The following is a 25,170-nucleotide window of genomic DNA, read 5'->3' as shown; positions in this document are numbered from 1 at the left end:
CAGAGACTGCGCGCTTTGAACAAGGTCGCTGCGTAAGACACAGCTGGCCGACGGTAGACGAACGCCAACGCGTCAACGTATCTCGCCGCCTGTGTTAAGTTATAGTCTACCTAGCTACGATTGGGCCTGCTTGATCTCCACAGCCTCTGCGGCAAAGCGGCGCAGGTCCGTCTCGAGCCCCGCGAAGGGCAGGTCGGCCACCTCCTGCGCGTAGAAGTGCTCGTTCTTGCTCACGTTGCGCTGGCCGTAGCAATTCTGCGACTTGGGGAACTCCGGGTCGGCGTTGAACGTCTCGATGTAGTAGTTCTCCTGCCTGGAAGCCTTGTTGAACGACAGCAGGTGCGTCCACACGGCCGAGTCGGGGTATCCGTCAGGCTCCGCAGGCTCCAGCGTCGGCGCGGGCGTCTCTTCCGCTTGGACCAGACCGTCCAGCTCCGACCAGGGCGGGATCTCCTTGCCTTCGGCCCGGTATCGCTGTCGGATCTCTGCTTTCTTTCTCGACCGCGCAATGGCTCGCGACCTGTAGTCGACTTGCTCTCGAAGCGGCTCGCCCGTGAGCTTGTGCGAGTTGCGGTGCAAGAAGAGGACCTCGCCTTGTGCGTCGTGCTGTACCATGGTCAGGCCGCAAAAGCTCTCGTTAATAACCTTGCCGGCCAAGGCCGGATAGGCCTGGATCATGTGGAAGGGCTTGCCGAGCTTGAGCCAGGCGAGACGGAAGAGATCCTTGTCGCCGTGGACGAGCTTCATGTTGTCGAAATGCGACGGGCGGTGGAACGTGTAGAACTTGACGAGCTCCAGCGCTTCCGCGTGACGCCGCCGATCGATCAGAACCTGGCCGCTTTCCTGCTCCAACATGTTCCTGAACGGCATGTCCAGCAGTTCCCAGAGGAGCGATTGGCCGTGGATGTTGAAAATGGTGCGGCCAGGGTGCCAGAAGTCGGGCCAGAACACTGCCCCCTTCTCCACAAACTCGGGCGAGGCGAAGAGGAACGTCGGGTCTCTGCTGGGCACGTTGTCCGCATCCAGGAACAGGATCCGCTCGAAGTAGCTGTTGTAAATCGCGAACACTTTGGTTCCGTAGCCTGCTGCGTGCCAGTCCGTGATCTCGTGGAAGCTGATAACTGACGTCTCGTTATCCGCAGCCAGCGCCATCAAGGGTTTCATCGCATCGGGAAAGGCGTTGATCTCTGCGCGCCGGAACCAGATCTCGATCGGAAGTCGACAGCCCAGCACGTCACGCAGCGTCTTGATCGTCGCGTAGGCGCTCGGGATCAGCTTCGGGTACACGACCATCACAATGCCGTCGCGCCGCTTCGGGTCTTGCTCATCTGAGGCGTTCGCGTCTACATTGGGCAGCGCAAATCCCGGCGCAAGAGCTTCGTCCGCGGCGTCGCGCGCCTTGTAGTGGAAGTTGACGAAGTTCGCGGCATCGGAGCAGCGGAAACTCGTGTCCCACTTGGAACTGCTGCAGTAGCGGCGCATAACGCGAAATCGCTCGCCCGTGTCCATATCTCCCACCTCGCAGTAGCCCGAGTGGCCGAACGGGACGAGCTTCATGCACGTGAAGTCGTTTTCAGGCTTGCGTGGGCCGAACGGACTGCAGCCTCCCGTCGACCTCCACCCCAAGCACTTGAGGTTTCGTGGCTGCGTTTCATTCTTGGGCAACAAAAGCACATCTCGTGCCTGCTCCTCTGCTTCTTGGCGTCTTTTCTCCTCGTCAGCCAGTTGAGAGCCAGAAGCTGCAGGCTCGGAGCTTGTAGAGCCTTCCTCCTCCATCCTGGCCACCACTGCATCGCGAGCTAGACGCAGCGCCTCACGCACCTGAGAAGCCTCCATGGGAATATCGATCGCGGCCTGCGTAAGCACGGGAATGGCAACGTGCGTGATCTCTTCCTCCCTCTCCTTGGTCTTCTGATCTTCCTCTCCCTCCGCCTCTTGGTCCTGTTGCACCGTGAGCTTCTCATGTACGTGACTCCTGGCAAACTCTCGCTCTGCATCCGTCTGCGGGTGGTTGGCCGCCTTCAGAATCGACGCCAAGTCCATGGGCTCATCCTGCTCGCCTTCCCTGTCCTTGGACGCAGACTCTACTCCAAGCACAGCCATGTTGGACTTGGACGCAGCAGAGTCTGAGCCCGTTTGCAACACGCTCAAGTTCTGCGACGTCCAGGCGAGCATCAGCACCGCGTACACTGCGCCGCCCAGCAGCAGCAGTCGCGGCAGCCACGACCGGCCGCTGGACGGCGTGTGGGACGCTGGCGCTCCTCCGTGACGAGGCAGCAGCGCAGCTTCCGGCGTCTCCGTGTCCTCCGCCGGGACGCTCACCGTGTTGGCGCGCGGGCGCAGCAGCTGCTCCATTGTTGACAGCACAACGACGTCGACGATTGTCTTGTGCCGCTCTGGTGCGGCGGCGGCATGGGGGACCGGTTGTTGTGACGCACGTGGACAACAGGGGATTTTTACAAGGGATTTGTCGGGCACATCAATAATTATCGTAAAGGTTTAGGATGTTGCTCTGACATTTGCTAAAGCGTAGTGCAAGTGGCTTGGCCTGTCCTCGAGTCCTGCCTGACAAGATGAGCCTCGTCATGCGGTGCTGCACGCTACTCCTTGCAAGGCATCGCAATGACCCCCACCCAAAACAACACGGAATCGCAGCAGATTTCGTGCAAGAAGTGCAAAGCGTTTGACTCTTCCGGATATGTGTGGCTGCGGCTCGACTATTAGCCACCTTCCTTCCGAGTCGGAAGTTCCGACACGCTCGAGCGCCCACGATTTTTTGTAGCGGTGTGCCGTCATCATCGTCAGCTGGGATCACAACTTGTGAAGCACACGAGCTCAGTGCAACTTGAACCTCTTTTGAGCCGGGCGTGCAAGCTGAAGCGCCGTGGGTGGCCTTGGACTGCGGTGCAGTCGGCGAATGCCCATTTCTCAAGGTCGAAGACTCGGTCACGGACACCGATCACGCTGCCATTATCGCCCCGTAATCCCGGCCTGCTCGTAGAAGTGTGCTCCCTCCATGGCGAAGCGGCGAAGCTCCGTCTCGAGCCTGGCGTAGCTGAGGTTGGCAAATTCTTGTGTGATGAAGTGCTGGCTTCGGTTCAGATAGCGGCGCCCGTAGCAGTTCTGGCCCTTCTCGAAGTCCGGGTCTGCGTTGTACGTCCCGATGCGGTACTCGGATCGGCGCGACGTGTTTCGGAGCGATATCAGGTGCGTCCATATCGCCATGTCTGGGTACCCATCGCGTTCGGGCGCATCCAGGGTCGGCGACGGGGTAATTTCCAGCTCAGCTCTTTCGGTGTCGTTGCCGTCAGTAGTTACACGATCTGCCTCCCCCATCTGCATACGCAGCCGCTTGTTGCGCGCGCGTCGGATAGCTGCTGCCTTCATGTTGGTTGCCTTCCGTCGAGGCACGCCCATGAGTTTGTGAGAGTTGCGGTGCAGGAACAGCACGGCGCCCTGTGCGTCGTATTGCACCATCGTCATGCCGCAAAAGCTGTCGTTCACGACCTTGCCAGCGACGGCAGGCGGCGACTGAATCATGTGGAAACTTGCGCCTAGCTTGAGCCATGCGAATCGAAAGAGGTCTTTGTCGCCGTGCGCCAACTTCATCTTGTCGAAGTGATTCGGTCGGTGGAACGTGTAGAACTTTACGAGCTCCAGCGGCGCAGCATGCCGCCGTCGGTCGACGAGCAACTGGCCACTCTCCTGCTCAAACATGCTGACGAATGGCAAATCCAGCAGCTCCCACACAAGCGAATGCGGCTGGATGTTGAAGATAGTCTTGCCCGGATGCCAGAAGTCCGGCCAAAACACTGCGCCGGTTTCCTCAAATTCAGGCGACTCAAACAGGAAGTTTGGATTCCGAACGGGGACGTTGTCAGCATCAAGAAACAATACGCGCTCGAAGAAGCTGTGGTAAATGGCGAAAACCTTGGTAGCAAAGCCCGTCACGGACGGCGCATCAATTTTTCGGAACGTGATGCTACCACTGCCTTCACTTGACCATTGTTGCAGCTGTGCGAACGCTTCTGGGAAAAACTTCATTTCTTGCGGTCGAAACCAAAGCTCAATCGGCAAGTGGCAGTCCAGGAGCTCTCGTAATGTCCGGATAGTAGCGTAGGCGCTAGCCAGTAGCTTCGGGTACACAACCATGACAATACCATCACGTGGCTCCTGCTGGTCAGAGGGTTTGGCAGCAATATTGGGCAGCACGAAGTTGCGATTTTGCGCTTTCCTCGCCGCCTCGCGAGCTTTCTGCGGGAAAACCGCAAAGTCCCAGGACTCGGAGCATCGAAACCTCGCCGTGTCGCGCACACTGGAGCAATATCGATTCATGACGCGGAAACTCTCTCCAGTGTCTTTGTCCTGCACTTCACAGTAACCGGAGGCACCAAAAGGAATCACTTTGTTGCAGGGCTCGTCGAGATTCGGCATTCTCGGCCCATTTGGACTGCAGTCATCCGTCGCTCTCCAGCCGATGCATCGCAGTCTCCTGGGCTTTGCCTCCAACACTGGAAACGTCTTGAGTGTCTTCGTATGCGCTTCCGCCTCTGCAATTGCCTGCTCATCTCTCTCCATTGACGCGTTATTCTGGTGCAAGAACTTCATCTCCAGCTCTGCGAAGGGGATCTCCACGAGCAGTTCGCGGTCCTCGTGCGCTTGCAAATATTCCAGTTTGGCCTCGTCCAAATTTGCAGTCGATATGAAGTTTCCCACAACCCCTCCAGCACCTCCATCGTCTCTCCTTCTACCAGTGGAAATGAACCAAAAGACCAACAGCGACGTGTATAGCAGGCAGCTCAGCAGCAGCAGACGCTTCCATCGACGCAGAGGCGGATGGGACGGCAACTGTGATGGCAGCGTCCCTCTGTATCGAGGCAGAAGAGGAACCTCCGGCACTAATGCGTCGCGGTGGAGGCTTGCGGCCCGCGGACGCAGCTCGGCGACCATCGTGCTGGGGTTAGTTGAAATGCATTGACACGGATGATGAATAGAGCGGGATAGGAGTATTGTGTGCTTAACGTAATTTATGTGGTGCACATCGCAATAACTTCAACTTCAATGTGCCTGCCCGTGAATGTGCTGGACGTGGTTCACCAGGATGACGGCGTCGGGCGCGACGAAGCGACAGTGGGGACATTGCTGTTTCTCGTCGTGTGCGGGGCCCTGCGCCTCTTGCATGGGGCTGGGCGTGGTCGTGACTACCGGCACCGTCGGCTCCAAGCCAAATATCCGGCTGCCTCCCAGCACGGCGATCGCCACGTCCTCGTTGTTGTTCTCGTTGGTCGCATTCGCATGGGCGCCTTCAACGTGAGCGACCATTGCCACAGCATCTGGAGTCGCAAACGGACAGTAGGGACACCGATCCGCATTAGTCGATGTAATCGCCGCGGCGTAGGTCGGATGGTACGAAGCGCTAGCGATTCCAGCCTGCGCGGGGTACTGCTCCCGCCCAGATCTTGATCTTGGCGCTCGTTTGCTTCGGCGGTGGAACCAGCGGGTGCATGAGGCGATAATTATCAGCAGAATGATCACACAGCCCACAATGATGGCGACCGCCCAAGCAGACCAGAATGAGCCGCCGTCACTTGTAGTAGCCGATGTCCCCGACGTGGAGCCGATGGCGCTGGACGACGCGACGAACGCAAACGTCTGTCGGTCCGCTAGCAATACACTGCGTCCGTAGATAACTGCCTCCACCACAATCTCTCCGTCGTCTCCGAGAGCGGAGCTGTCGGTTCCGTTACTATTGCTGCTACCGCTGCTGCTTGAGTTGCTGCCACCGGCAGCAGCAAAAAGATCCGTGTAGGAGATATGCACCATCTCGACATTGTTCTTGGAATCCCTTCCTGTGCTCGAGTCTGCGGTTAAGGGGCCAAACGTCTTCGTGCTATTGCGGACGCGTACAGCAAGGTCCAGGTCGTGCTGTAGCTGCGACGACGCCTGCGTCGACCCTGGCGGATCTGTCCATACAAGCGTAGCACGCAGATCCACGTCACGCGCCACCGTAAACAAAATCACCACTTCGCCTCCATGCTCGACAGAAGGTTCGCTGTTTTCAGTCGAGTTTGGCAAGAAGTACAGGGTCGGTAAGCTGTCGGTGCTGCCGTTGACGCTGCTGTTCCCACTCCCGGTGAAGTCGACAATATTGGTTAGATTCGGTTTACCATAGCCCTGGTAGACATCAGGATACGTCACCTCGGTAGCGTCCGCAGCTAAGTTCGCACAAGAAACAACACCACTCGCGGGCAAGCTAGCCATCCGTTGTTGTAGGGTGTCTCCACTGTGAATAATTAGCGCCTTCAGCAGCGAAGCAGGGACAGAGCTCATGCCGTACGATGCATTTTTCGTACCATCTTTCCACCAGCCATCACGAAGCCACTCGTAGAGAAGAACTGCCACGCCAGTGACCACTGGTGTGGCCTGAGACGTACCCTGCAGGGAGCATGTGGCCGAACTATCTTTCGTAGATCCAGGGGCCTCAGATTGACTTGAGGTGAGGCTCATACCCGGTGCCACGACATCAGGCTTGAGTCTGCCATCCGTCGTCGGCCCTGCAGATGAGAACGACGCTACTGTGTGCTCATTAAAAATGTCGGGGCATCCAAAGTCCGTAAAAGATGCTGCTGAGTTGAGTGACGCACCAACTGAAATAACATTTTTGGCACCGGACGGTGATGAAATGGTTTGTTGACCAGTGTTCGAGGATTCGCCACTGTTGCCAGCCGCCACAACCACCAACACATCCGGATTTTCATAAATAAAGGCGTCCAAATCTCTGGCCTGTGAACTGTAGTCTGATCCAGGTGTTCCCCATGAGAACGAAAATATTTTGGCGCCTGCATCAATTTGACTTTCCAGTAGAGCGCTGGCATCTGCCGGTGTGGCAAGCGTCACAGCACAGTTCAGCTTACCGGCGCAGCTCTTATCCTGCGTTCCAATATCCATAAATGCTATCCGTGATTTGTCAGCAATGCCCAGGTTTGCGTGCTTTCCACTAAACGAGCTGCCCGCTAGGAGCCCAGCAACATGGGTACCATGGCCACAAGTGATGGTCTCCGCTTCATCCTCCTTATTTGCCCACCCATTGTACATGACCACTTTGCGAGCCGACAGTATCATGCCAGAGAAAATGTCGCGGTCAGTTTGGTCGAACTGGTCGTGGTACAGGTATAGCCCTGTGTCTGTGATTCCCACAACAACGTCGTTACCACGAATGCCAGCCTCTCTAGCTGAGTCGACACCGACGAGACTCGGGACGTATGTATCAAGTCGTCGATGACTCTGCATTTGTGTCCATCGCTCCTGTTCCTCGCCGCGCAACACGTTCTGGGTGAGCTCGTGGCGTTCATCCAGCCACTCGACTGAACTCTCCACCACAGCTAGCGCCAAAATATTTGTCCACGTCCTCAAGTCCTGCAGTGGCTTCGTAAAGATTGATTTTGGCTGGTATTCGCTCGTTTCGAATACATTCGTCAGTCCAAAGAGCTCACTCGCACGCTGCTCAAATGAGCTCATCGTCGAATTCAGGTCAGCCCCCGACACCAGCCTTATCTCCATAGCAGGTGCTGCCGCAACGGACGTGTTTCCCTTCGCACTCTGCTCCATTTTGTCGCTCAGTTGTGCAGCGCTTCGTGCGAATGGCATGAGTTTGAGAATCTCCGGCAAGTCCAGCACGACATCCACGCACTCCAGTGCCCGAATCTGCTCTGCGACGGACTCGTTAGCGTGCACCAGCAGTACCGTGTTCTCTCCGAGACTGTCCCCTCTCCTCGTCAGCAGCGGCGTATCATTCTGCTCACCTTGTCCCCAGAGTTTCTGAATAGCCACGATGCACGTTCTGTCCTGGTCTTCCTCCTGTCCCGTCAGCAGTTTCACTAATCTGGGTTTACGCTCGGCCCTCTCCTCCTGCTCCGAGTCGTCGTCCCGCACGCTTGGCAGCAGTTTGTCCTGTAAAAAGGCCAGCTGACAAGCGTCGGCCGTAACGCTGTCGCCCCCCAGCATGGCGTCGTACGCCTGGAAGAAGGCGTCGTGGAAGCCCCGGAACACCCGCGAGCTGTCCTCGGTCGACAGCGTCAGCGAGAACGCGAGCGTGGATGCGTTCTGCTCCACGTCGTTGCATGACAACACGTCAATCTGCTGGTCTGTGGCCTCCAGCGCTCGCTGGGCCCCGCAGAGCGTCGGTGAGCACTGCGACGTCTGGGAAAGGAGTGCGGGCGAACAGTGGAAGGCGCAGAAGGCGGCGGCGTCTGTGAATTCGAGTCCCTGCGCGTCCTGTAGCGAGGCAGAGCAGCGGCGGCGGACCAGCGCCAGAGAGAGCAGCAGCCCCCGGAGAAAGCGCATGGGCGGCCCGGTGGGTTCGAACGCCCCGGCAACTTGTATTGTGACAGTTGTCTTCGTCGAACAGAAAATAGAAAATGCAATCGTGCTGCGTTGTGCAGTTACTGTACTATCATAATAAGAGTAAGAGGGGTACATAACGGGCCATGCGCGTCAACGACGAGCAAAGCCCCGCATTCGAGATCCAGACCTTGCCACCTCTGCGCTAACAACCTTCCTGCCGTTACGACGTGCGACGGCTCCTGCTTCCGACTCGATCCTCCCTTGCTCGATGGAGCTCCGATCGGCCTCGAAATGAAGCTTCCGGCACAGTTTGGTTTCAGGCGACCAGCCCGTTACTCCTCGCCGCCCGTTACCTACGGGATCTGAGCGCTGTCGAGACTCGACTCGAGCACGGTCACGGCAATGAAAGCGAACTCATCGGCATAATCTATCAGTGCTGCCGTCTTTGGTGTTGAGTTCACCAATGCCACTGAAAGTGGTGGCTGCAGAGCCGAGATGCACCGCCCCCAATGTTGGTGTTGGACGCCATATGCATGGGACCAAATGTTGTCCGCTCCTCCGACCTGGATGCACAATTGGGGAAACTGGGCTGGTTCGATGGTGCCGTGAACGGCTCGCCGTAGCTTTGTTGGGACGTCGATCAACTCCGTCAATTGACTACAGCATCACCATCACCATCACCGGTTGGCTCAGAACTGGAACTAAGCTTACACTGGAACTGCTGTCTCGGTTTCATTGTCAACTAGCGCCTGCTACAGTACGCGCCGAAATTATAGCCGCACCGGACAAGCGGAGCTCTTGCGCCGGGAACTGAGAACTTCCTGCAAACTGAGGGCTCCGAGGCCGTCGTAAAGGAATAGAAAACTTATACAGCAAGCGAAGTTGAAAAAGACCAAGATGGCTTGGAGCCAGGAGGCAAAATCTGGTTTCAGGTCGGGTCAGAACTATAGCCGCACTTGGTATTATAAAGTTCAGTGGAGTAATAAACAAAATTGAAGGGCTATTAAACGTAATAAATGAGACCGGTGGACAGCTTTGTGAAAGACCTTTTAGAATCTGTTCTTGGATTCGCGAGGAAGCTGGAAACGATGCCACGAGGCAAGCAGCTAACCGAGGAGGAGTGCATGAAGATAAACGCACACTTGAGAGGCGGCAAAAGCAACCGAGAGATCGGGAGGCTCATCGGGCGCGACGAGAAGGCTATAAGGAACTACTTGAAGCGCGGGAAGGCGTCGTCGGTGACGAAGAGGACAGGAAGAAGGCCGAAAATAGTTGGCCGGGAGGCCAGGCGCGTCATTCGACTTGCAATTGTCCAAAACCTGTCCGCCCAAGAGATCGCAGGACTGCTACCATCGAAACCAAGCAAGTCTACGGTACTCCGCGTACTGCGTAGCAACCGCTACGTCACGTACGCGAAGAGAAAACTCACCCCTGCCATCAAGCCGCATCATAAGAAGGCTAGGGTCGCTTTTGCGGAGCGTTACGCCGGTAAAAGGGTCTTTTGGAGACGCGTGCTGTTCACGGATGAGAAGAAGTTCAACTTAGATGGCCCGGATGGGTTTAGATTCTACTGGCACGACTTGCGAGCAGCACCCAAACTCATGTCGAAGCGGGTCAACGGTGGCGGAAGCGTCATGATTTGGGCGGGGGTGAGCTGGCATGGCAACACCGAGCTGGTCTTCCTGAAGGGGAAGCAGAACTCTGTCAAGTACACCGAGACGCTGACCTCCAGCATGCTTCCTTGCCTTCGAGAACTGGGGTCAAAATTGGGCAATTTGACCCCAATTTTCCAGCAGGATAACGCGTCCATACATGCCTCGAGGCTCACCAAGGGCTTCCTAGCCACCCATAACATCGAAATGCTGCCGTGGCCTGCCAAGAGCCCCGATCTGAACATCATAGAGAACGTGTGGGGGCTCCTGGCTGGCCGGGTGCACGCCAACGGGCGCCAATTTGACAAGCCTGCCGACTTGATCAGACAGATCAAGTTGGAATGGTCTCGCATTGATCCTGCGTATGTTAAGAAGTTAGTGCGAAGCATCCCGAAGCGTCTGGAAGCGACGCGGCTGTTAAAAGGAGCCAAGACAGGTTACTAGAGCCGTTAGCATGTAGAGCCTCCAAGTGCGGCTATACTTCTGACCCGACCTGAAACCAGATTTTGCCTCCTGGCTCCAAGCCATCTTGATCTTTTTCAACTTCGCTTGCTGTATAAGTTTTCTATTCCTTTACGACGGCCTCGGGGCCCTCAGTTTGCAGGAAGTTCTCAGTTCCCGGCGCAAGAGCTCCGCTTGTCCGGTGCGGCTATAATTTCGGCGCGTACTGTACGCGGGCGGTATGGATGAATATGGTAAACTATCGGACCACACTATTTATTTGTATATTCTCAAAACTCCCAATCACATCATTATGTGAAATTTTGTCCAATAGATTTCAAGTACATGCGAAAATTTGACCAATAGTTGGCGTAGGGTTAGGTAAGTAATGTAAACCATTTGATCGGACATATTGGGTCCGAGTGGTCTGTAGAATATGTGTGCCATGTCAAGCATCAAGTGACGGATGTATCGCTGACATATTTTCGTTTTCTCTGACTGCTGAAATGGGTTTGAAAGAACTCCAACCCGGCAACACTTTGCGAGCCAAGGTGACGGCTGTCGCAACGTTCAAGAAACTCCTGAAGATATAGGAAGTTGCAGAGAAGCATGTAACAAAATGCATTGAGAGTGATGAGAGTGGAAAGAGTTTTGTGTCTGTGATGGATACGTTTGGTATGTACCTTGCGTTTAATGAAGGTAAAAAAAAGGTAAAGCGTTAGCTAGAAACACTGCTATGCGGTACTATCGCCAAGCCAAGCTTTGACTGTTAAAGAAATTTCCTCAGCATCGATCTTCTTTAGAAGCTCGTTTGCTAAAAAGGGGGGAAACACTCGACAACTTCTGTATGAAGCGAGATGGTGGCGGATTTGTTACAAAGCGCCTCCTTGTACAAAGGCCAACTTGAATTTTTTGTCTAGCAATGCATGTTGTGAGACTGACTACCAAGATGCAGCACTCCTCTGCCTTCTGTGGTACCTGTTTGAGCGTGTCTCGGACCTCTCAATGCTCCACAAGCGCAACATCAACGTTGATGCGGGTGGTGTACTCTTCTGGCGCTTGGTCCGACCGAAGACTTCCGAAGAATAGGGGCTGTCGCTCTTCGCAGACACCGACTTCAGTACCTGCCCAGTGCTGGCCATCGTGATCGCCTTGGTCGTCCAGTCTGCTCCGAGCATCGACTTGATCGGTAACCTTCCGCAACAAGTAGCCCAGACAATAACCACGCTGACTGCTGACGTACTGCAAATATTGCACAACTTAACCCCCCCCCCCCCCCATCTCCACACCACTCACAGGCCCTGCAACAAAAGGAGCTGACACGGCATCGACAGTCTACGCTCATGTCAATCGAATTCTGAGCCGTCTCGCTCCAGCAGCAGGTGTGACGGGAGCACTGAGCTCCTTTCTTTCAGGCGCGGCGGGGCCCAACATGCCAACGGCTGCGACAAGCTGACCGAGCGCTGGATCTTCGACAGAGGGTCCTGGAACATGAGTACGACAAACAAGGGATTTAATTACATCTTCAACACGAGCAAGAAAGATCACAAGGTTGCCAAAGTCCTCGCAGGATTCAAACCGAAGGTTGAAGTGGATCTGCAGAACCTGAGAGGCTTGGATTCGCAGAGGCTTGGGCTGATTATGTGCGTGCAGCGCGTCTTGTTCACAGCCTGCACGAAGATCGATACCACCAGCTTCAACGTCAACCAATAAGTGCTGGATGTACTAACGGTCGCAATCACCCGCCACTTCCCGCTTCTAAGAGCTCTGAATTCTGAGGGTCCAGTCGTCAAGCGTGTTAAAAGCACGATCGTCCACAATGGTAGTCAACGGGCTGGTCTTCTCGCGTGGTTTTCACATCTTGCGCATCCACCTGCTATATCCAAGAACACCAAGTCAACAACGGACAAAGAGCATCCAAGAACCCGTCAGAACGAACTAAGGAAGAACAGATCATCGATCACCATGCGACAGTGATTGAGCCCTTAATCGCGCTATCCAAGCGACAGGAGACGCGGATGGACGCACTAGAAGCCAAGCAGAATAACGACCAAGTGACTACAACCAAACGCGATCATCCAGAAGCTACACAAGAAGAACAAGACATCAGCATTCCAAAGAAGAAACAACGCCGGCCGCAGTCACTCACCTTCATGCTGTGGTTCTCGTGGTACGCACACGACCGACGCTGGCAGGCAGCTGAGCCGAAGCGCCAGCGGTCGAAGGCCAAGCTGCTGGTGGCCTTCATGAAGCTGTTCTTGACCGACGGCTTCGTGCTGGACCCCGCCGGTGACGGCTATCGCAACCAGATGCTCGAGCTTGGGAAGCGGGCGGAGGAAGGGGCAATGACTTATCTGGGCAAACACAACATCAAATCGCGAGGGTCCAGCGCCGTGCTCAAACACCACCACACGCCCCATACCGCTGGAGCTCTGAACGCAGAGATCCAACGTCATCAACGGCTGTTCTAGACTACCGCAATCCAAGACCCTTCGCCAGGCTACACGCAAGACGTACTTGAGGTCGTTAGTAAGTAGACAGAGCAAACGAGATTCATATGCATACACCCATCCTTGCAACGCGCAGGCAGCACCAATGATACAATCGCACACCAATGCTGAGCGGCCAGCTAAAGCTGGATTCTTGAACCATGGCATTCACGAGACCTTCAACCCGATCTCGAGCAATAACGATGGGACGATTTGAACAGGCACCTCACCGTAAGTCTATGTATTATGGTTCAGTTTCTATCCATTTCAATAGTGCGCTCTTCTTTTTACGATGTCGCATGTCTACCGTGATTTAGAGGAATTTCCTTAATGCAGTATATATGTACTGAATTGCCCCTGACCGAAAGATGAAAGGGGACTACTGATTCAGTATGTATAAGTTCGCAGCTCGAACTTAGTAATAACCCGGCTACCTAGTGAGATGCGCCAGATGCACCGGATCGGGGCCTTGACTCTCCGACCTCGACCTTGAGTTGGCTGGTACAGCCATACGAAGTCGATTGTCTCGATCTCATAGTCGACTTTGACCCCCAGGGTATGTTTCTTGCGGGTTCCCAAGTGAGGTCTCGGTAGCCAACCACTGAACGAGATAGAAATCGAGCTTGTGTATCCATCGCTTTGCGTACAAACGCTCAACCTCGTACGTTTGTTCGGCGTGGCCCCGACGAGCTCTTGTGCCGCGCTCTACTGGGGTGTCTTCTCGTTCTTCATGGGGTTCGGTGGGCGGAATACATTGATTTTTCTTGAGCCTCCAGAATGAGCCATCAGACTGACGTGTAAAGTTGCGTGTGTGTTTTCGTCGTTTGTTGAGAGGAGGCATCTAGAAATTGGAGAATGAACTTCAGCTTAGTTCGCCGATTTCCAAGACTTCGCAGTTTCTGGAAATAGTGTCAACTCCAACGTTTTAAAAATAACGCCGCGGAGACGTAACGTTTTGATTCTACCACAGAAGTAAAATTTCGGTCTTTAGAAACTTCGGTTTTTGAATGGTAGCTACCACCTAGTCTGGTAGAGATCTATCTCCTTCGTCAATATTTTACGTTTCATGTTATTCTTCGGAGAACATGGCCCTTGAATACGTCACTACGTTATAATGGGATCAAATTCCCTATATTTGGTTAATAAATTCATCAACTCGAATCGAAAAGTGCATTGATTTAAGTAGTGAGTTAGTTCCACAGTATCGTGAAAATGATAGGGATACTCACAGATATAACTCATTTTTAGCCTGCTTACGCTTGTGCTTCGGTTTAGGATCAGGCTTGACATCTCACTTACCCACTCGAGCTGATTCAGCATCGAGCTCGGGAATCTTCAAAGTCGCATCGATCGCGAGTGTCTCGTCAGTCGGCCATGGGTGAAAGGCAAAGGTATACGACTCGTGGAAATGGTCGACCGACACGCTTTTGGCGTCGTATAGATCTTCAAGGCGTCTTCCGTCATGAATAGCTGCAGAGATGGCGTGAATATATGGGAAGGACTCGTCTTGCCAACCACTGCACGTGCACTCAGAGTCTGGTAGATTCACAAGGCGCCAAATGTGGGTATATCCATGACAAGACTGCGACCCAAGGTGCTAAACGGAATAAATCCCATCCATCCGTGGGACGTGAGCGAACATATTGGCTGCTACCGTTCGGTCTTGAAGTTGCTTGTGAAGGACAGGAATCAATTCAGTGCCTCCCCCAGAGCTGGCCCAATTTGCAACCATTTGGCTTTGCTCTGATGTCAGCGTGCTCAACTTCATGAAGTACGTGTTGAAAGTACCAAGTGGCTTGGAACTGTGCAGATCGGTACCCAGCCAATTGTTGGCTTGCTCTGAGAGATTCGAAGTAATCTCGTCGAACGTTCGCAAGCCAAACACGAAACTTGAACTTGGCCCAGTGCTTTTGCTGATCACAGCTCATATAGCCTACCGCCATAACGTTTGAAGCGGTTAGCTCGCTGAAGTACAATTTGAGGTCATTTTCACGGTTGCTCGTAGCTAGCTGGCAGATAAGACGTCTGTCTTCATTTGGGAGCTTGGCCCAGCTCCGACCCACGTTCTCCATGAGGTGGCAAAGACAGAACCGATGGCCAGCCTGCGGGAACGCTTGGGCCATGCCTGAGAGAAATCCGTTTTGGCGATCTGAGAGTGCTGTGAAGCGCTCAATGTGAGTTGCAAATTTCACATACTCCATGAAGCAGAGCCAGTGATCGAAATTCTCGACTAGGACTCACGCAAACGCAACCAAGATCACGTGCTTGTTGTAGTCCTTTGTCGTTGCCACAAGAAAACACCTCGTTTTTCATCACATTTTCCGAAGCGTGATCCATTCTCCCTACCGACCGGGGATTGTGGCCGACTACCAGCTCCAAGTACAAGCTCAACTTTTGGTAGCTTTCAACCAGATGTCCGTGAAGCCTATCGTCAATATCCTGGCGTATTCTGGATATTGCACTCCTCCCCAGGTGACAACCCTTGGAAACCAGAAAGTTATTGATTGCTTTCTCTGCCAGGGTGTCAAAGGAGCGGTTGTGCGACGGCAGCATCTTTTTCATGACCAGTAGAGTCAGCCTCTCGCTTTCTTGAGTCGTATTGCATCTGGCACGAGCTGGGCGAGAAAGCGACCCTCCACACACGGAACGTGGGTGAAGCCAACGCTTTTCTTGTGGTTGTGCGCAAAGTTGGCCTTAGTAATCTTCCATTTCCCCTCTGCTCCGAAGACGTTGACGAAAAACGGACACTGCAGCTTGTCAACAGGCGCCTCAGCATCGAAAAATTGCACGCCATTACGTTTCTTGCACTGGTATTTCGCATTTCCGAAGTTGTTTGGCTTGAAACTGCTCTGCTTCACGAATACCAGGAACCCGCACTTGATGGTGAGCTCCTTGCACATGCCTTTTGAGATAAAAACTCTTCGGTTGCGATGTTAGCTTGATGATCGTACCAAAACCCGATGTTAGGACGCGCAGAATATTTAAATACACTTAAACCTCTTCACAAAGTAGCCTGAGTTCCCGAGCTGCCTAAAGGTTGGACTGGTCCACTTGAAACTTTCCCTTGCCGAATTTGTCGTGCAGAAATGTCACAGGAGCTGCCATTTCCAAAATGAAGCAGTCGTTATAGGAAGAGAAGAGCGGTTGTGCTGTTCGAAACCAGTCTGTAGATGATATTTATAAAAAAAAATGGAAGCATTGGTTTCACGTTTCTATTGGAAATCTAAAATAACGAAAAATAGGCTTCATGCGATCGTGTAGCTACTCAATACACTCAATCGTTTCTAATAGCAATGACAGCAGCTGTTCAAACACAAGTGGAACGTGAGGCACCTTCATCTATTTTACTGCTTTCCAAGGAAGCTGCGAAGTATGCAACGTCATCGGGTGCATGTCCAAAAGTCAACTTAGTCTGGTGCTCAACGAGATTCATTATAAGTTATCTATAGATTTGGAAGTTGGAAGTTGAACTTGAAAATTCAACTGCAACTACCGCCTTACCCCGCACACTGCGCCTAGGCGCTATACTACGGATTCCAATACGCAATATAAATATTCAAATAGAGCGCCTAGGTGTTATGTATCGAATAGTTATACAATGTTTGAAGAATTCCAAATCGGGTACTAAATCTGGCTCAGTTGTGAAGGCCTGACCCCCTGCGCGACTGGCTGAAATTCATGCCCGCATGCGTGTAGTTCACAACGAGTGTGTAATGTAAGGGTCGTTATTTTCTCGGGGTGGTTGTGTTGGACATGGAGGTTTTGCAGGATTCGCCATATTGCTTTTCATAATTGCGAAGATAACCATAATAATTTCTTTTTAAGCTAAAAATGTACGTAAGTATTGCGGGATTTACGTATTATCTAAAGCAAGTAGCCATCTACCTTGACAGCGAAGAATGGACCACTGCACACAAGCGCCACCACTTTTTCAGGGTCTTCAACAACAGCTGCACACGAGCTTGTAGTCGTATGTAACTGTCCTGCACCCGTAGCCCCTTAGTACTTATTTCGAGCACGCAAGTGTGGAGTTGCTCCTGTACTTAGGGCCGCGGCCTCCACCTCCTAAACGCCGCACCGATCGTGTTGGGGCCTGCCGATTCTTGGAGGACTCCAGTAGCTTTTGGAGATTGTTCTACCATCCTCGCAGCTTTCCAGGGGCGATATCGTGCTTGATGCCGAGGGCGTGGAAGCCACTACCGGTGATACCCTCTTCATACTCGGCAGTGATGGCGAGTTTGTACTTGATGGTGTAGCTACGGCGTTTCATCTTACGTTTTGCTGTGGCCATCGCTGTAGAATTGAGAATGAGAGCTATAGCAGCGGGATAGCCCGCTTTGGTTCGATGAGTGGTGATGACATGGGCATTGCAAGCTCGATGGGTGGTGATGGCATGGGCATTGCAAGCTCGATTGGTGCAAGCCAAAGCACTGGTTGCCATTACCACAAGAATCGAACTTAAGATGAATAGTTCAAAACGTTTTATTTTGACGAGCGCTATAATCAAACTTTTTTCTTTGATTCTCTAAACTCGAATATTCGAATAGAGCACCTAGGCGCAGTGTGCGGGATAAAACAGTAGCAATTGCAAGTTGCTGCTACAGTCAAGTCGACTAGGAACTAAATAATGAACACCACTTTCTAATTTGCCGTTAAGTGCGCTCTACTCATTACAGAAACGCCCAGGGCCTCCAAATATGGCATTTTTATTTAGTAGACACAGAGCAGTAAAATAAATTATGCGCTGGGTACTCTACATCGGAGAACATAAATTAAGGCATTGCACAACAGCAACAAATAAATAATGTAGATCACTACGCGTACAATGCATCAATGCTCCAGTCTATTCCAGCTTAATTCAGGCTATCGACCGTGCTCGCATCCCAGTAGCTACGATTCTCTCGAAGAAACAAAATCATCTCTAGTGTCGATGGAAGGAGCCTATGCCGCTGCTGCCCAAGCGTGACGCGAGCCGCACTAAAAAAAACGCTCAACCACATTTGATGTGGGCGGAATTGACTTCAACTGCTCGTACGTCACCTTGGACTGCTCCAAGCGGCGGCGCTTCCGAATCCGTTCGACGAAAGAGAGCCCTTCGTCATCGGTGCTGTCTTCGTTGCCGACCGCCTTAGCAAACGGCAACAGTGCAGCCTTCTCCGCTCGTATCAGGCGGTCCTGCCGACCACGCAGAACGCGCACGCACCCAGCCTCGAAGTCGGAACTGTGGACAATATTCGCTCGAGGCCTTGAAATAAAAAAAATAGTTAGCAATGTGATATATAAAAATTTCTCACCATAACGTACCAAGGTATGCGTTGTAGTGTGGCTTGACGGCAATGAGCTCGTCAAACCACTGACGCACATCTAGAAGATCGACGTCGCTACCCTGGAGAGACTTCGATACAGACTCAATGTCCTTGAGGTCCTTGAAAAGAGTTCGGAGTCGTTTTATCGCAGCTGGAGTCGGCATCACCTCCATGATATCGTCGTCTTCCAAATCCAAGAACTTCAGTAGTTTCAGATACCGCTGCACCATAGTGAATATGGAGCTCCAGCGAGTATCCTGTCGAATGACTGGTCGAAGCTCGGTTTTCAAACTTTGGCAATAGAATTCAGAGCATAAAATATTAAGTTAGCTTTCCCAACATTTTGACATCGAACCACAAACTGTACACCTTTCGTACCGAAGCTTTGCTGATTGGGTGAGTGTCCGCAACTTGATCATCAGTGCTTACACCGCACCCAGATCTTCTTCATGCTGCGCCATTTCTTGTTGAACTGCTTGGTTCAACCGGTGGCTTGCACATCCCACAAGGGCACCCCAAAACAGTCACAAACAAGTGGTTGACCGAGCAGTTATCCCCGACCAGAAAATGGCACTGGTCGATCTGCACCCTGTAGTCTCTTGGTAGCATTAAAGCCAGAAACTCGAGGTTAGTTCGAGCGGACAGATCGTCGTCAAGCTCATTCATGAGTGGGGCCATGCTCAACAACGACGTGACGAGCACGCCGTTGATCTCGTAGCAGCCGAACCATGCAACATAGTGCTCCGATGCAAGTGACCACCCGTCAAATATGATACCAAAGCGGTAGGGCAGTTCAGCGACGATCTTGCGCTCAACTGCTTGCATCACGCCTTCCATTCCCGCACACAACGACTCAGTCGATATTGGTTCCAAGTTCGTGTATCTGAGTAAACCCAGCAACATTTAAATTCAGAATTAGGATTAGAATCAGAACTAAGGAGAATATAACACTTGGACCTCACCGTCTTGCAACTCGATCCTCGCAGAAAGACAGGGGGGATTGGATGCAACAACCCTCTCCAACCAGGCGTAGAGGTTCTGGGACGAGTGCCGCACGAAGCTTATCAAGAACCCTATATCTGCCGTTGTAGCGTTAAGCATGACTGCCTCCTGGTCGGGATGCTGTTGCAACACGTGCTGCATCAAGTTAGAGTACCCGTTTCGATTGGTTTGCTTTCGGACCGTGCCGCAACGACAGTAAAACAACTCGAGGATCACCTCGTCGTACTCGTCACGGCACGGTCTGAAGTAGAAGCCCGAAATCTAGGCGTTGGTGAACGTGCGGTCGGGGCCGTTGGCGCGAACCATGGTGGGACAAAGAGTAGTTGAGGCGTAGGGCTTGAAATTGAAAGTGGTAAACTAAAATGGAGGCGCGGAAGGTTCGGTGAAGTGAGCAGTTGTTCGAGAATGGCTGGTTGAGAGAGAAAATAGTAATAAGAAGATACTGCAATAAATTATGTGATATTACCTGTCTTTGAAAACGTGATCATGCCGGAGTCAAGGAAATAAATAATTTACTAAAGTGTTGAGAAAATAATGTTATGGTAAATGTAAATTTCGGAGGCCCTGGAAACTCCCCGCGTGCCTCTGGATTTTGCCTTGCACGCAAAACTGTCGCGCACTTATCAAGGTACTGCTGGTTAGTCCTGCAGGCGAACTTACCGATCAAGCACACCAATGTACTGAAGAAGCGCCCAGACGATGGTAAGTATTTGCCTAGTGGTACAATCAGAACAGATCTACTGTCTTTTGGAAGTTCCTCCCGTGATTTACGGTACCAGAGCTCTTTCGATTTATGAAAGTATGTCAATAATATCAGCCAATCCGATGAAGGCAAAATAATGGCAAGTGCGTGGCGTGCCATTGTTGGGCCATGGCGAGCTCTGCACCTCGTCGGCATGGGCTCTTGCACTTGCTGCTGCTCGGAAGTCTTCTCTACGCATTGGCAGTGCTTAGTTACTCGCTATTCAGTGTCCACTCGACGTCCCTACTGCCGTCCGTTCGCCTGAGCGGAGTCTTCGAATCGGTGCAAACTACGTTTGGGCACGTGAGGCGAACCGCAGAGCAGCAACAAGCGGACAACCATGCGTTCCAAGTGGGATTGCTCCCGTCTGGAGAGACGATGGAACGGCACTTCAAGTGTATTGGCTGGAGAGCGACGGGGGGGTGCAGACCGAGTGGTCCTCGACTGCCTGCGCTCGACCGACCGTGCACGAAAACTATCCCCCACGGCCAGTCCGGCTACTGCGAATTGCAGGACGAAGACAGCGGAGAGCTGTTTCGCGTCGCACGGCGGACGTGTGCAGATGTGGTGGGCAAGGCGGCGCTCTTCAGGTGTCTAGAGGCCCCGAGGTTCGCCAACTTTCACGCTTTGGCACGTGAGGCAGCGCAACGAGCACTCGATCCTGGGTTCGCGCTGCCGAACGCCGGGAGTAGCGACCACGTGCCGAAGGATGGCATCGTCATGGTGGTGTATCCGAAGATGGTGCCGAGTGCCTACGCCACTATTCGCGTGTTGAGAGAGGTGCTGCGATGTCGACTCCCGATCGAGATCTGGTTCCGCCCCGACGAGATGCGCAAGGTGACAGCGTCCATCGACCCCCTCCACCAGATAGCAGCGAATGATTCTATCGGTGGCATCTCGTTTCGCGAGATCGACGATCCGCTGGCTGTCGAGTTCGCGACCAAAGTGTTCGCTGTTTACAACAGTGCTTTCGCTCGCGTGCTGTTCCTAGACTCGGACAACGTGCCAGTGCGAGACCCCACCTTCCTGTTCCAGACGCCCGAGTTCGTGACTACTGGTGCTGTCTTTTGGCCGGACTTCTGGCACCCGCAGCACACTCTGTTCTACCTCGGCGAAGACTCGCTGTTGTGGGAACTGCTCGACATGCCGTTCGTCGACATGTTCGAGCAGGAGAGCGGCCAGCTACTCATCGACAGACGGCGGCATGCTGCTCCTATTGAGCTCGTGCGCTTCTTCGCCTTCCACCGACCGAATCCGTTTGCGCAGCTCAAGCTCGTGTGGGGAGACAAGGATTTGTTCCGGTTGGCGTGGCTGAAGCTGGAGGTCCCATTCCACATGATCCAGAGCCCTCCGGCCGTAGCTGGGAAGGTGAATGGCTCGTCATTTTGCGGCATGACCATGGTGCAGCACGATGGTGACGGCCACGTCCTGTTCCTTCACCGCAACTCGCACAAACTGACAGGAGGTCGAAGTCGCAACCCAGCCGACCAAAAGCTGAAGGCCATTCGCGAGAACGAGGCCCCCGTTGACAACGGGCCCGATGGCCTCCCCGACGCTGCAATCTGGACGCACTTGCTCTCGTTCCGCAGCTCCTCTCCTCGCTCCAAGTACCAAATCGAGACCTACCACGCCGAGCCCGAGTTCTCCAAGGACCAGGTCTGCTACGGCCAGCGCCGCTTGGGCGAAAACGACAACTTTTACGCGCAGGAGTTTGCAGTCCTGAGCTTCTCGGGACTGGAGACGCACCTCCGCCGGTTCGCCATGGAGGCAGGCCAGCTCCACCAGGCGAAAGTGGACGCGATCGCCGAGGCGCAACAGCTGCAGCGCAAGCCGTTCCGACTGCAGGGCGAAGAGACACCGGATGACCACGGAGGATGATTAGGATCCTGCAAAGCCGGACGGGTCGACGTCCCATATTCAGCTGGGAAAGTCGGTATAGAGACCGCACGGGCGTGGCACAAGGCCGGACGTCCGTCGCGTCGTGGCCACTTTCGTGTCTACAGTGAGCACGGGCGATCCAGTTGCCGTCTTGCTCGCATGCAGCCGGCGAAAGCTGACCACACGTCCATGGAGGCTGCACGCTGTTCGAGGCGGTGGGGGCCTCGCTTCCTGCGGACGCTGCTGCTCGGCAGTGTGTTGTACGCGGTGCTGGTGCTGTGCTGGTCAGCTCGCAACGTCCACTTGTCTGGGAGTCGGGGGGAGTCGCCGTCGATGGACTTCGCTGCGGTCTTGGAGCGCGTTCATCGTCCGATGGCGAACGCTCTTCAGCAGGTGAAGGATACGGTGGAAGAGATACAGCGCACGCCGTCGCCGCAAGAGCTGGAGGCTGAGGAACATGCACGCTCCGTCCCAGATCTGCCGAGTGGGGAGCTGCAGTGGAGGAATCTCACGTGTATCGGGTGGCGAGCGACGAGCGACTGCAAGCCTGACGGGCCGCGTGACCTGGCCAAAGATCTGCCTTGTGATCAAGCAGTTGAGGTTGGCAGCTCTGGATACTGCGAGGTGCAAGATGTGCACTCGGGCGAATTGTTTCGTGTCATGAGAAGAACGTGCGCAAGCAACAAGAAGTCGCAGGTTTTCCGGTGCTCGGATGCCCAACAGTTCGTCAACTACCATATTGAAGCCCTCGACGCTGTGAAGGCCGCGCTGGAACCGGGCTTCGCGCTGCCCAACGTAGCAGGGAAGGAGCACGGTCGAGATGGAATTGTCATGGTGGTGTACCCCAAGATGGTCGCGAGCGCGTATGCCACCATTCGCACCTTGCGCGATGTATTGGGCTGTCGGCTACCCATCGAGATTTGGTTCCGGCAGGACGAGATCGATAGAGTCCCGAGGTCGCTGCTTCCTCTCCAACAACTTGCGGGAAACGATACTCTCCGCGCCATAATCTTCCGTGAGATCAACGATTCACGGGCTGTTAGCTTTGGAGCCAAGGTGTTCGCGCTGTATAACAGCGGCTTCGATCGGATCCTCTTCCTGGACGCCGACAACGTCCCGGTGCGAGACCCGGCGTACCTGTTCAAGTCTGCTGAGTTCGAGAGGACGGGCGCCGTCTTCTGGCCAGACTATTGGCATCCGCACTACACGATCTTCCACCTCCATGGAGACTCGCTCCTGTGGGAGCTTCTCAGCATCCCGTACGTCGACATGTTCGAGCAGGAGAGCGGCCAGCTACTCATTGACCGGAGACGACATGCCGCGCCGCTGGAGCTCGTGCGTTTCTTCACTTTCCACCAGCCGAATCCGATTGAGCAACTCAAACTGCTGTGGGGCGACAAGGACCTCTTTCGCTTTGCCTGGATCAAGCTGGACGTGCCGTTCTTCATGGTCCAGACGCCGCCCGCTGTCGCTGGTAAAGTGAACGGCACCTCGTTCTGTGGGATGACGATGGTGCAGCACGATGCTCAAGGCGAGGTTCTGTTCCTGCACCGCAACGCCAAGAAGCTCACGGGTGAGGTTCTGTATAAGCCAGTGAACTACCACATCCAAGCAAGGAGGCGTATCCGGTCGAGGTGGATCAAGCAGGGCATTTACAGGGTCCCAAGCGAGGAGGAAGTGGTAGAAGAACTGAAGATGCTGAAGAAGACGATGCCGCCGCCACTCGAACCTCCCGAGCCGGACGGGATCGCCGACCAAGCTGTTTGGACGCACATGCTGTCGTTCCGCAAAGACGCGCCTCCTGCCCAGTACAAGGTCAAGTCGTACAAGGCAGCACCCGATTTCCCAGAGACGCAGAGGTGCTACGGGGAGCGAGAATTCGCCACAAGCAAGTTGTTTGACATGCAGAGCGTCGCCGAGCTGCGCTTTTCGGGCCTGGAGACGCATGTTCGACGGTTTGCCATGGAAGCAGCGCACCTCCGCCACGGGTATTAACAACACAAGAGTCCGTACACTATTTTATATGCTGTCCAACCCGTTTCGTGGATTGAGGCGCCCGAGTTGGATATTACTCGGCGTCTGCAGACAAACACACCGCAATTGGTCGTGCAAAGTTCACTTCGGCCACGCCACTGCTGTGGTGTATGACACTGGCTCACCAACGGCCAGCGCATACCCTGAATAAGGCGTTGCATGTGTTGATCAAGTTGCACACACCCTCTCGACCTGATCGGATTTTTCTGTCCGGCACTCTTTGCACAGCACATGATCTACGATTGTGGGATGGTTGCAGCGTTTACCAGGTACGTCGCCGGCCGTCTCATCATCACCGCCTACGGTTGACGACGAACGGTGCGGGGCTGCAGAGCGTCAAGTTGGCATTGCAGGACGGGAGGCAGGCACAAGACTGTGAGGCGAGGGATGAAAATGCTGCTGAGCCGGGCACAGCCGTGGTAACTCCAGGCGGAGTGATACATGTACCATGGTACATACATCGTATGGCATGTACATGTACCGCAACCGTTGGCCGAAGTTGTGCCCAAGACACTGCTGTCCTTCCTGTTTATGTTGTAGGTACAATCTCAGGTATACTCACGACTGCAACGTGGTTCAGACTCTGCACTGCTTGTCGCGGATGCTGTTGCTAACGTGGACATCGGTCGAGGCTTTCAGCCTGAAAGCCTCGCCAGAATGGCGTCCCTGATGGAAGAAAATCCACACGGAAGACGCATAGCGAGGGCTCGTCCTGGGTGGTCCCAAGCGGTCGCGTGCCCGGAGGTCACTTGAGAATTTCGAGGCTCGAGCACCATTTCGATGGCTCAACCCCACAGTCAACCGCAGTGGCAAACGCTCGAAACGGAGCCTCTGATTGACGCTCCTATGAGCCCCATCCGCGCGCTGTCTGCACGGGCGGTAAAGTGCGTGCATCGGTGGCCGCGAGCTTTGCTTATCCTGGGCGCCTTGGTCTACGTGTCGGTGCTGGTTGTCTGGGCCTCTGCCAACTCGGACAAGACAGTCGACAGCCTCAAGGCCTCCGCGGCGCAAGCAGAGTCAGCGATTCCAACGAAGCCGCTGCCATCGGGGGGAGTGACAGCTCGTCGCTTTCAGTGCGTCGCCTGGCGTGCCACTGGCAAGTGCAGACCCAATGGTCCCCGCGAACCCCAGAACGACAAGAACTGCTCGAATGTTATCTCCAGCGGAATGTCCGGATATTGCGAGGTCGAAGACATCGACACGGGCGAGCGCTTCCAGGTTATGCGTCGTCACTGCAACAGCTTGAAGGGGAACATCAGGTTTCGCTGTTCGGACGCTCCAGC

General features: G+C 54.0%; 5 protein-coding genes across 5 annotated transcripts; 2 read left to right on the top strand and 3 right to left on the bottom strand.

The window, feature by feature from the left end:
- Positions 1–114: 114 nt before the first annotated feature.
- On the bottom strand, positions 115–2,355 carry KRP23_4458 (uncharacterized protein; the record flags this gene model as incomplete). The annotated part of the gene is made up of 2 exons (XM_067889417.1): positions 115–558; positions 1,519–2,355. 2 exons carry the CDS (start codon positions 2,353–2,355, stop codon positions 115–117), a joined length of 1,281 nt encoding a protein of 426 aa, XP_067748579.1.
- A 615-nt stretch (positions 2,356–2,970) lies between these two features.
- On the bottom strand, positions 2,971–3,387 carry KRP23_4457 (uncharacterized protein; the record flags this gene model as incomplete). The annotated part of the gene is made up of 1 exon (XM_067889416.1): positions 2,971–3,387. The coding sequence occupies one exon, from the start codon at positions 3,385–3,387 to the stop codon at positions 2,971–2,973; it is 417 nt and encodes a 138-aa protein (XP_067748578.1).
- Positions 3,388–5,058: 1,671 nt separating this feature from the next.
- Positions 5,059–8,343, bottom strand: KRP23_4456 (Serine protease/ABC transporter B family protein tagD; the record flags this gene model as incomplete). Its single annotated transcript, XM_067889415.1, has 1 exon — positions 5,059–8,343. One exon carries the CDS (start codon positions 8,341–8,343, stop codon positions 5,059–5,061), a length of 3,285 nt encoding a protein of 1,094 aa, XP_067748577.1.
- Positions 8,344–21,373: 13,030 nt separating this feature from the next.
- KRP23_4455 (uncharacterized protein) lies at positions 21,374–21,853 on the top strand (the record flags this gene model as incomplete). The annotated part of the gene is made up of 1 exon (XM_067889414.1): positions 21,374–21,853. The coding sequence occupies one exon, from the start codon at positions 21,374–21,376 to the stop codon at positions 21,851–21,853; it is 480 nt and encodes a 159-aa protein (XP_067748576.1).
- Positions 21,854–22,012: 159 nt separating this feature from the next.
- KRP23_4454 (uncharacterized protein) lies at positions 22,013–23,848 on the top strand (the record flags this gene model as incomplete). Its single annotated transcript, XM_067889413.1, has 2 exons — positions 22,013–22,367; positions 23,385–23,848. 2 exons carry the CDS (start codon positions 22,013–22,015, stop codon positions 23,846–23,848), a joined length of 819 nt encoding a protein of 272 aa, XP_067748575.1.
- Between the last annotated feature and the right edge of the window lie 1,322 nt (positions 23,849–25,170).

Source organism: Phytophthora ramorum, assembly GCF_020800215.1.
Source record: "Phytophthora ramorum isolate Pr-102 chromosome Unknown Phyram_PR-102_s0003, whole genome shotgun sequence".
In the NCBI taxonomy this organism is placed as follows: domain Eukaryota; phylum Oomycota; class Peronosporomycetes; order Peronosporales; family Peronosporaceae; genus Phytophthora; species Phytophthora ramorum.
The sequence above is the reverse complement of the archived record's forward strand: the minus strand, read 5'-3'. Positions and strand labels throughout refer to the sequence as shown.